Source organism: Nematostella vectensis, chromosome 13 (assembly GCF_932526225.1).
Source record: "Nematostella vectensis chromosome 13, jaNemVect1.1, whole genome shotgun sequence".
Taxonomy (NCBI): domain Eukaryota; kingdom Metazoa; phylum Cnidaria; class Anthozoa; order Actiniaria; family Edwardsiidae; genus Nematostella; species Nematostella vectensis.
The window spans coordinates 1,505,336-1,518,132 of record NC_064046.1 but is presented as its reverse complement, the minus strand read 5'-3'; the positions used below and the strand labels follow the sequence as shown (position 1 = coordinate 1,518,132).

The window sequence follows — 12,797 nt, the reverse complement described above, 5'->3', positions numbered from 1 at the left end:
AACCCATAATATTTTAAAGTAGGGGTACCTACTCATTTCGATTTTTTGAAAGGTGTGCTATCCGAAAGGGATTGTGGGTATTTTGGTGGTCAGCGGAGTTATCAGTCAAAACAAAATGGAGGGAAGTTTTGGTTTGATATCCGATCAATTGTTCTAAATTCGATTGATTAAAGATGACTATTGTAGAATAAAACGACCATAAGGATGTTTGGGAACTTCAGGGAGCGTTTTCAGACTGTCAGACACGATGTGACGCAAGGGTAAGTACAAGGGAGCGAGGTTTAGAATCAGCTGAATTACTTGTTATTAAGGAGCGAGGTTTAGAATCAGCTGAATTACTTGTTATTAAGGAGCGAGGTTTAGAATCAGCTGAATTACTTGTTATTAAGGAGCGAGGTTTAGAATCAGCTGAATTACTTGTTATTAAGGAGCGAGGTTTAGAATCAGCTGAATTACTTGTTATTGAGTTCTCTATTTTTTTTTCTGTAAAGTTATTACGGTATGGATGGGGCTTCTATTTGTACCTGAAATCCCAAATTTTTGCTTAAACGGCCACTTCCCTGAAACGAAGAAAGGTTTACTTTATTTTGAAAACCACACAATATTTTTTTGTTGATAAAATAATCTTACTTTCACCCTACTTTTTCCCGTAATAATTTAAGTAATTAAGTTATTTATATGATTTTTGCTTTTACCCCTGATATATGATATATTTTGTCAACCCTACCATTGGGATGTCACTATTCTGATAACCATTGGGATGCCCTTTATACTGATAACCATTGGGATGCCCACTATACTGATAACCATTGGGATGCCCACTATACTGATAACCATTGGGATGCCCACTATACTGATAACCATTGGGATGCCCACTATACTGATAACCATTGGGATGCCCACTATACTGATAACCATTGGGATGCCCACTATACTGATAACCATTGGGATACCCACTATACTGATAACCATTGGGATGCCCACTATATTGATAACCATTGGGATACCCACTATACTGTTAACCATTGGGATGCCCACTATACTGATAACCATTGGGATGTCCACTATACTGTTAACCATTGGGATGCCCACTATACTGATAACCATTGGGATGCCCACTATACTGATAACCATTGGGATGCCCACTATACTGATAACCATTGGGATGCCCACTATACTGATAACCATTGGGATGCCCACTATACTGATAACCATTGGGATGCCCACTATACTGATAACCATTGGGATACCCACTATACTGATAACCATTGGGATGCCCACTATACTGATAACCATTGGGATGCCCACTATACTGTTAACCATTGGGATGCCCACTATACTGATACCATTGGGATGCCCACTATACTGATAACCATTGGGATACCCACTATACTGATAACCATTGGGATGCCCACTATACTGTTAACCATTGGGATGCCCACTATACTGATAACCATTGGGATGCCCACTATACTGTTAACCATTGGGATGCCCACTATACTGATAACCATTGGGATGCCCACTATACTGATAACCATTGGGATGCCCACTATACTGATAACCATTGGGATGCCCACTATACTGTTAACCATTGGGATGCCCACTATACTGATAACCATTGGGATGCCCACTATACTGATAACCATTGGGATGCCCACTATACTGTTAACCATTGGGATGCCCACTATACTGATAACCATTGGGATGCCCATTATACTGTTAACCATTGGGATGCCCACTATACTGATAACCATTGGGATACCCACTATACTGATAACCATTGGGATGCCCACTATACTAATAACCATTGGGATGTCCACTATACTGATAACCATTGGGATGCCCACTATACTGATAACCATTGGGATGCCCACTATACTGATAACCATTGGGATACCCACTATACTGATACCATTGGGATGCCCACTATACTGATAACCATTGGGATGCCCACTATACTGATAACCATTGAGATACCCACTATACTGATAACCATTGGGATGCCCACTATACTAATAACCATTGGGATGCCCACTATACTGATAACCATTGGGATACCCACTATACTGATAACCATTGGGATGCCCACTATACTGATAACCATTGGGATGCCCACTATACTGATAACCATTGGGATACCCACTATACTGATAACCATTGGGATGCCCACTATACTGATAACCATTGGGATACCCACTATACTGATAACCATTGGGATACCCACTATACTGATAACCATTGAGATGCCCACTATACTGTTAACCATTGGGATGCCCACTATACTGATAACCATTGAGATGCCCACTATATTGATAACCATTGGGATACCCACTATACTGATAACCATTGAGATGCCCACTATATTGATAACCATTGGGATGCCCACTATACTGATAACCATTGGGATACCCACTATACTGATAACCATTGGGATACCCACTATACTGATACCATTGGGATGCCCACTATACTGATAACCATTGGGATACCCACTATACTGATAACCATTGGGATGCCCACTATACTGATAACCATTGGGATGCCCACTATACTGATAACCATTGGGATACCCACTATACTGATAACCATTGGGATACCCACTATACTGATAACCATTGGGATGCCCACTATACTGATAACCATTGGGATACCCACTATACTGATACCATTGGGATGCCCACTATACTGATAACCATTGGGATGCCCACTATACTGATAACCATTGAGATACCCACTATACTGATACCATTGGGATGCCCACTATACTGATAACCATTGGGATACCCACTATACTGATAACCATTGGGATGCCCACTATACTGATAACCATTGGGATACCCACTATACTGTTAACCATTGGGATGCCACTATACTGTTAACCATTGGGATGCCCATTATACTGATAACCATTGGGATACCCACTATACTGATACCATTGGGATGCCCACTATACTGATAACCATTGGGATGCCCACTATACTGATAACCATTGAGATACCCACTATACTGATACCATTGGGATGCCCACTATACTGATAACCATTGGGATACCCACTATACTGATAACCATTGGGATGCCCACTATACTGATAACCATTGGGATACCCACTATACTGTTAACCATTGGGATGCCACTATACTGTTAACCATTGGGATGCCCATTATACTGTTAACCATTGGGATGCCCACTATACTGTTAACCATTGGGATGCCCACTATACTGATAACCATTGGGATGCCCACTATACTGATAACCATTGGGATACCCACTATACTGATAACCATTGGGATACCCACTATACTGATAACCATTGGGATGCCCACTATACTAATAACCATTGGGATGCCCACTATACTGATAACCATTGGGATACCCACTATACTGATAACCATTGGGATGCCCACTATACTGATAACCATTGGGATGCCCACTATACTGATAACCATTGGGATACCCACTATACTGATAACCATTGGGATGCCCACTATACTGATAACCATTGGGATACCCACTATACTGATAACCATTGGGATACCCACTATACTGATAACCATTGAGATGCCCACTATACTGTTAACCATTGGGATGCCCACTATACTGATAACCATTGAGATGCCCACTATATTGATAACCATTGGGATACCCACTATACTGATAACCATTGAGATGCCACTATATTGATAACCATTGGGATGCCCACTATACTGATAACCATTGGGATACCCACTATACTGATAACCATTGGGATACCCACTATACTGATACCATTGGGATGCCCACTATACTGATAACCATTGGGATACCCACTATACTGATAACCATTGGGATGCCCACTATACTGATAACCATTGGGATACCCACTATACTGATACCATTGGGATGCCCACTATACTGATAACCATTGGGATACCCACTATACTGATACCATTTGGATGCCCACTATACTGATAACCATTGGGATACCCACTATACTGATAACCATTGGGATACCCACTATACTGATACCATTGGGATGCCCACTATACTGATAACCATTGGGATGCCCACTATACTGATAACCATTGGGATACCCACTATACTGATTCCATTGGGATGCCCACTATACTGATAACCATTGGGATACCCACTATACTGATAACCATTGGGATGCCCACTATACTGATAACCATTGGGATACCCACTATACTGTTAACCATTGGGATGCCCACTATACTGTTAACCATTGGGATGCCCACTATACTGATAACCATTGGGATACCCACTATACTGTTAACCATTGGAATGCCCACTATTCTGATAACCATTGGGATGCCCACTATACTGTTAACCATTGGGATGCCCACTATACTGATAACCATTGGGATGCCCACTATACTGATAACCATTGGGATACCCACTATACTGTTAACCATTGGAATGCCCACTATTCTGATAACCATTGGGATGCCCACTATACTGTTAACCATTGGGATGCCCACTATACTGTTAACCATTGGGATGCCCACTATACTGATAACCATTGGGATTCCCACTATACTGATAACCATTGGGATGCCCCCTATACTGATAACCATTGGGACGCCCACTATACTGATAACCATTGGGATACCCACTATACTGTTAACCATTGGAATGCCCACTATTCTGATAACCATTGGGATGCCCACTATACTGTTAACCATTGGGATGCCCACTATACTGTTAACCATTGGGATGCCCACTATACTGATAACCATTGGGATGCCCACTATACTGATAACCATTGGGATACCCACTATACTGATAACCATTGGGATACCCAGTATACTGATAAGCATTGGGATGCCCACTATACTAATAACCATTTGGATGCCCACTATACTGATAACCATTGGGATACCCACTATACTGATAACCATTGGGATGCCCACTATACTGATAACCATTGGGATGCCCACTATACTGATAACCATTGGGATACCCACTATACTGATAACCATTGGGATGCCCACTATACTGATAACCATTGGGATACCCACTATACTGATAACCATTGGGATACCCACTATACTGATAACCATTGAGATGCCCACTATACTGTTAACCATTGGGATGCCCACTATACTGATAACCATTGAGATGCCCACTATATTGATAACCATTGGGATACCCACTATACTGATAACCATTGGGATGCCCACTATACTGTTAACCATTGGGATGCCCACTATACTGATAACCATTGGGATACCCACTATATTGATAACCATTGGGATACCCACTATACTGTTAACCATTGGGATGCCCACTATACTGATAACCATTGGGATACCCACTATACTGTTAACCATTGGGATGCCCACTATACTGATACCATTGGGATACCCACTATACTGTTAACCATTGGGATGTCCACTATACTGATAACCATTGGGATGCCCACTATACTGATAACCATTGGGATGCCCACTATACTGTTAACCATTGGGATGCCCACTATACTGTTAACCATTGGGATGCCCATTATACTGTTAACCATTGGGATGCCCACTATACTGTTAACCATTGGGATGCCCACTATACTGATAACCATTGGGATGCCCACTATACTGATAACCATTGGGATGCCCACTATACTGTTAACCATTGGGATGCTTACTATACTGATAACCATTGGGATGCCCACTATACTGATAACCATTGGGATGCCCACTATACTTTTAACCATTGGGATGCCCACTATACTGATAACCATTGGGATGCCCACTATACTGATAACCATTGGGATGCCCACTGTACTGATAACCATTGGGATGCCCACTATACTGATAACCATTGGGATGCCCACTATACTGATAACCATTGAGATGCCCACTATACTGTTAACCATTGGGATGCCCACTATACTGATAACCATTGGGATGCCCACTATACTGGTAACCATTGGGATGCCCACTATACTGATAACCATTGGGATGCCCACTATACTGATAACCATTGGGATGCCCACTATACTGTTAACCATTGGGATGCCCACTATACTGATAACCATTGGGATGTCCACTATACTGTTAACCATTGAGATGCCCACTATACTGATAACCATTGGGATGACCATTATACTGTTAACCATTGGGATACCCACTATACTGTTAACCATTGGGATGCCCACTATACTGTTAACCATTGGGATGCCCACTATACTGTTAACCATTGGGATGACCATTATACTGATAACCATTGGGATTCCCACTATACTGATAACCATTGGGATACCCACTATACTGTTAACCATTGGGATGCCCACTACACTGATAACCATTGGGATGCCCACTATACTGATAACCATTGGGATGCCCACTATACTGATAACCGTTGGGATGCCCACTATACTGATAACCATTGGGATACCCACTATACTGATAACCATTGGGATGCCCACTATACTGATAACCATTGGGATGCCCACTATACTGATAACCATTGGGATGCCCACTATACTAATAACCATTGGGATGCCCACTATACTGATAACCATTGGGATGTCCACTATATTGTAAACCATTGGGGTTTCTTTTCTATCCAGATGGAAGTCAATCGCAGATAAAGCAAAGTCTGTCAACAAAACTATCGTCAGGTAAACATATTATTTACTTTTATCCACAATTTCTCAAAATTATATCAGTCAAAACAGTCTGCTTTTGTTTTCAGAAATACCACTCTGATAACTGATGAACTGGTGGTACTTGAAGGGTATGACAAGACATTTTCAGCTTCTTTTTACCACTATTTCACTATCTAGAATGTTGATTTCATGTTTCTACTTCAGGGAAGACCAGTGCTTTAGTTGTGAGTTGGAGGCTGGCTCAGAGATTCTTTCCAAGTAAGTTGCCTTATATGTGAACAGTTCTGTAAATTTCAATGCAAAGCCCAATTTTCAGTCACACTGCTTGATTTATTTTTTTCTCAATTTGGCCTGTTAAAACCTGTTCACCAAAGTGAAGTTGTGATACTGTTTTGTATCTTTCAGGTATCAGAAGGACTGGGTGGATCTTCATGAAGCTTCAAGTTCTTGTGCACAAGAAGCTGAGGTGAGTCTAAACATTTAGCGGAACATTTTAATTAGTGGTGCATACCATATTATATTATATTATAAAATGCTGAGTTACTGTAAGGATACAATTGAAAATTTTGGTTACTTTGTTCAATAAAAAAAGTTTAAATTAGTTTTTTTATATTTTGAATTTTTAAAATTTAAACAAATTTGGTTCTCACTTTTTCTTGGGTGTTTGCACTGTGTTTTCCAGGCAGGCAGCCAGGATTTGCTAGGGGGAGGGGGGGGGGGGGTAAGAGAGGATTTGAAGTTATATATATCATATGGGAAAAGTATAATACTAGAAGATCTCAAAGTAAGAAATGACCCAATTTTGGTGGTCAGTGAATTGGTCCAAGTGGGTGTGCCCCATCCTTAACTATGTTTCGCTTCTCGCTACTTAACAAACATGTAGCATGTAATGCCACCACCTTAATAATGTTGTTACTCTCAGAACGTTGACCAGAAAATCAACAATGCACTGAAAAGAACAACAGAGCTGCGCAATGTGATAACCATATTACATGGTGAGCTTGAAAGATTACCTGACATCATTAAACAAGTGCAGGATGCTTCTGCTAGTGTTGGTAAGATAATATTAATTAAAATGTTGCTAATGTTGGTTTTACGCATTCCTGTACACTGTATTCATTCTTTATAAAATGCTGGCAGTTATATACACAAATAATGAGTACATTGCGAGCCTCATGGTAGAATGTCTTGAAAAGTCACTAATATGTCTTACACATCAATTAATTCTGATAAAAACAACAACCGAAAAATGTGGGGGTGGGACATAAAGGGCATATGGGAAAATGGCAAAACTTGTGTGTCAACCCCCAGGGGTACTCCTATATCAAACGGACGAGGATCGTCATCGGGATTTTTTTAAAACAACCCTAAAAGATACTAAAGTGGGCGTGGTCTGGTTATATTTTAACCCTAAAAGATACTAAAGTGGGTGTGGTCTGGTTATATTTTAATCCTAAAAGATACTAAAGTGGGCGTGGTCTGGTTATATTTTAACCCTATAAGGTATTAAAGTGGGCGTGGTTAGGCATAAATTTACCCCCTAATAGAGACCTCAAACAAAAATAAATAATTTGTAATAAAACTGACTCTAGTGATCTAAAAACACCGATCAACACGTTTTAAGGCTCTTTCATGAGCTACAAGTTAGATAAGCGATAGCTATAATAGCACCCTAAAATATACCAAGGTAAAAAAATCTGGGTATTCTCAGTTTCACCCCTAAAAGATACCCAAGGCTCCAAATTTACACCCTAAAAGATACGATGATGACCCCCGTCTGATGGATATAGGGAGTACCCCCCCCCCCACCCCGGGGTGTCAACTTCAGTACTAGCAGTTAAGAGATTAAAAAATAAGCCATGGTCACTGAAAATTATAACTCTGAATCAGAGATGTTTTAGGTCTTCCTGAAAAGTCACTAATATGTCTTACACATCAATTAATTCTGATAAAAACAACAACCGAAAAATGTGGGGGTGGGAGATAAAGGGCATATGGGAAAAAGGCAAAACTTTTGTGTCAACCCCCAGGGGTACTCCTATATCAAACGGACGAGGATCGTCATCGGGATTTTTTTAAAACAACCCTAAAAGATACTAAAGTGGGCGTGGTCTGGTTATATTTTAACCCTAAAAGATACTAAAGTGGGCGTGGTCTGGTTATATTTTAACCCTAAAAGATACTAAAGTGGGCGTGGTCTAGTTATATTTTAACCCTAAAAGATGCTAAAGTGGGCGTGGTCTAGTTATATTTTAACCCTAAAAGATACTAAAGTGGGCGTGGTCTGGTTATATTTTAACCCTAAAAGATACTAAAGTGGGCGTGGTCTGGTTATATTTTAACCCTAAAAGATACTAAAGTGGGCGTGGTCTGGTTATATTTTAACCCTAGAAGATACTAAAGTGGGCGTGGTCTGGTTATATTTTAACCCTAAAAGATACTAAAGTGGGCGTGGTCTGGTTATATTTTAACCCTAAAAGATACTAAAGTGGGCGTGGTCTGGTTATATTTTAACCCTAAAAGATACTAAAGTGGGCGTGGTCTAGTTATATTTTAACCCTAAAAGATGCTAAAGTGGGCGTGGTCTAGTTATATTTTAACCCTAAAAGATACTAAAGTGGGCGTGGTCTGGTTATATTTTAACCCTAAAAGATACTAAAGTGGGCGTGGTCTGGTTATATTTTAACCCTAAAAGATACTAAAGTGGGCGTGGTCTGGTTATATTTTAACCCTAAAAGATACTAAAGTGGGCGTGGTCTAGTTATATTTTAACCCTAAAAGATGCTAAAGTGGGCGTGGTCTAGTTATATTTTAACCCTAAAAGATACTAAAGTGGGCGTGGTCTGGTTATATTTTAACCCTAAAAGATACTAAAGTGGGCGTGGTCTGGTTATATTTTAACCCTAAAAGATACTAAAGTGGGCGTGGTCTGGTTATATTTTAACCCTAGAAGATACTAAAGTGGGCGTGGTCTGGTTATATTTTAACCCTAGAAGATACTAAAGTGGGTGTGGTCTGGTTATATTTTAATCCTAAAAGATACTAAAGTGGGCGTGGTCTGGTTATATTTTAACCCTATAAGGTATTAAAGTGGGCGTGGCACATAAATATCCTCAACAACAACAACAACAAACATTCCTTGTCTCAAAAGTTAAATGGGCTCTTTTTTGTCATTGTAGATGCTATTAGCAGTCAGACTGAAGTCCTTGAAGGACTGCTGTTGGACTTAGAGGAGGTCTGTGAAAACCTGGATTTGGAGAGAAGAAAAACAGGGCAGAGACTGAATATGATAGTGATGCAACAAACAAAACTGTAAGTTTATAGAACTTTAGGGAGAAAAAAAAAACAGGGCAGAGACTAAATATGATAGTAAGGCAACAAAGAAAACTGTAAGTTTGTAGGGTTGTCCAAATTTGCATATTGGTAGCAATTCAAAGATGCTGGGTGAGATTATTAGGCATTATTGTTTTGTTGAACAACAACAGCTTTGAACTAGATATCAGTGTTTTTTAATTGAATATTTATTTTGTTTTAGGGATAATTTGGAGAAATTGAAAGGTAAGAATTTGGTAGTTTTAAAAAGCCTTAAATATTATTTAAAAGATGCATTCATATATGAACATTTGATAAAAGAGTTAAACATAAATCTATAGCCATGTTGGTTAACTTTACAGAGGATCTTGAGATCGAGCATGAGTTGAAAAATCAGAAGAAAGAGTTCTTGGAAAGACAAGAGTCTGTAGAGAAACAGAAAGTCTATGAAGATGCCTTTATTGAGCAAATGAACTACTACATACAGTTTGGCCACACTGAAGGTAGGTACAATGAATCAAATACACAGGTATTCCTGTAAATGCCACGACGAGCGGCATTTTGGCTGAGCGTCACTGGATGAGAAAAAGTATGGAGGCTGTGGTACCCAGGGTACCCGTAACTGTGTTTATAAGTAAATAAACATTATTTTCTTCTCAGAACCGATCTCGACATTGTCTGAGGCCGGCAGTTCTCTGGCAGACATCAAGCTAGATGTTGGAACATTGGATAAGGAGTTAGATGATTTCCTAGGGCCAGAGGACAATGTATGAGTTATCATGTTTATGATGGTGGTTATACCACATAAAATGATGATGTTGATGAGATGGAAATTACATGGTAATGATAAAGAGGATGATGGTGATGATAATGGTGATGACACAGGAAATGGTTATGGTGGGTATGGGGTAGGGAGCCTTTCTTGAATCTCGATTCTCGATTGTTTTTTTTTCTTTGCACAGACAACAGACCCATCAATTCCAGCTAAAGTTGCTGATAGAACTAAGCACAAACGCAAGAAAAACAGTAGCCTAAAGGAAGCCAAAAATCAACAGAAAAATACAAGTAAGAAAAAGGGGGGTTTGCTTTGAAAATATGCTGACTGGCATTTATAATCGAGAGATGAGAAAGCTTAAAGTATGATGGATTTGATTTGGTAGACCTATGCAGAAGACTTTGTGGGAAAATGCACTTCTTATTGATTTTTGTTTTACCAGGTTCTAAGAAACCAATCCAAAAATCCAGTGCTCCAGTTCCGACTTCTAAAGCCACCGACGGTTCATCGACCACAGACGACAAACTATCGATGACAACAGAAGAAACTATGACTGTAGACGAGAAGTTAATCAATGAAACCGATCAATCATCGACTATTGCTGACTCAAAAGAAACACAACCCTCACAAGACTAAGTTCACTGTACATAAAAAAATAACGACGAAGAAAATTAGGCCATTTCACTTGACATCAAATACGGAAAGAGAAATCTATAATTATCAGTTACAGTTTAATTACAGTTATCGTGAATCTGATTGGTTCCCAAAAGGTCAATATCCGCGAGATATTGAATACCGCCAAGCCCGCAACGCGCGCATGCCCAAGATTTCATATTTTAGCCAATCCGTCATCATATGAATCATTAAAAAATAAATAAAAAAGATTTGACAAGCTAGTGCCTTGCTTTTCAAGGGTTCTCGTACCGCTTAGTACAGAAAGCATGTTACGAAGTAATATAAATGGATCAGAATTAAATGAACTAGATTAATCCAACGGTATAGCCTCATTTGTATTATCCGTATTATTGTTTTCGTTTCTCTGTTCGGCAGCAGTTGGGTCACTTAGTATCGACCTCTCGTGGACAATCCCCGCGTCTGCCGCCTTGAGGCCGATAAGCAACTCCGCTATCTCGTAATCCGTGGGCTCACTCTTCACCAGGTCCTTGATCTCGAGGTAGAGCGACTCCACTATCCCCGTGTGGGGGACGCATCCTTGCTCCCTGACCCCACCTCCCTCGGGCATACAGTCGTGACTCATGAAGCGCCATACAGGACAAAGGAACACTCGATTGTTCTGAATGTGGGGAACCCTGTGTTAGACAGAAAAATATACGTCAGTCAAAAATCCCCTACACTCTTTTTGGTAAGAACGTCCAGCCTGAGATTTCACCAAATTCTAAAAGAACATGCTAAGTATATGTCGAGGCTCAGATAGCAGAATATTATCGTTTTGTTATGGTGATACGTTCTAAAATGCAGAATCAGATTAAGTTCATAATAACAACCTTTGTTCCTATTAATTATTTTTGTTATTCTCTTCAGATAAGAACCTGTAAGGATGTCAAAGAAATCTCGACTCGCGAAAGCCTCGCTTTCCCGCTCAAACATGAAAGCGGTCTATTTGTCATTAAACAAAAGATAATTTAGCTAGTCTCCTATTCAACGATTATCCATTAAAGACCATCTTACGTTTTCTTTGTGTCCTCGAACTCCGGAAAACCCATCAAGTCTTGCCAATGATGTTTCATTTGGTCCTGATGACAATTCACAACAAATTCTCCCGGCTCAAGCGTCACATTTGGCATATTCGCACTCAGCATGCCGTACACTTTGTACTGATCGGATCTTTTGGGTTTGTAGTCGATCCGAACACCATAACTCCCTGGCTGTGCATACCTTATTTCGTAGACACGAACAGCCTGTGAATTTATTTTCCAATCGCCAAGTAAGCGACCCGAGCCGGCCTCCATGGTTGCGTTTTGCGTGGCGTAGTTTAGTTTCTGAATGCCGCTTACGTTTGTTCGCGCGCGTTTTTAAAACGTACTCGTGGTCAGAACTGGAGCGCACGCGCGGCAATGATAATGAAAAAAAAAATTAAATATAAA

At 40.1% G+C, this 12,797-nt stretch overlaps 2 protein-coding genes across 2 annotated transcripts; one reads left to right on the top strand and one right to left on the bottom strand.

Annotated features, from left to right (window-relative positions):
* Positions 1-88: 88 nt before the first annotated feature.
* Positions 89-11,686, top strand: LOC5505153 (dysbindin). The gene is made up of 12 exons (XM_048720432.1): positions 89-260; positions 6,567-6,617; positions 6,692-6,733; positions 6,810-6,863; positions 7,011-7,071; positions 7,528-7,660; positions 9,785-9,917; positions 10,141-10,163; positions 10,280-10,420; positions 10,578-10,684; positions 10,880-10,982; positions 11,135-11,686. The coding sequence occupies exons 1-12, from the start codon at positions 205-207 to the stop codon at positions 11,326-11,328; spliced, it is 1,098 nt and encodes a 365-aa protein (XP_048576389.1). The 5' UTR covers positions 89-204; the 3' UTR covers positions 11,329-11,686.
* LOC116613013 lies at positions 11,389-12,717 on the bottom strand. Its single transcript, XM_032373587.2, has 2 exons — positions 12,382-12,717; positions 11,389-12,002 (listed from the first exon to the last, which is right to left on the bottom strand). Exons 1-2 carry the CDS (start codon positions 12,660-12,662, stop codon positions 11,678-11,680), a joined length of 606 nt encoding a protein of 201 aa, XP_032229478.1. The 5' UTR covers positions 12,663-12,717; the 3' UTR covers positions 11,389-11,677.
* Positions 12,718-12,797: the final 80 nt, after the last annotated feature.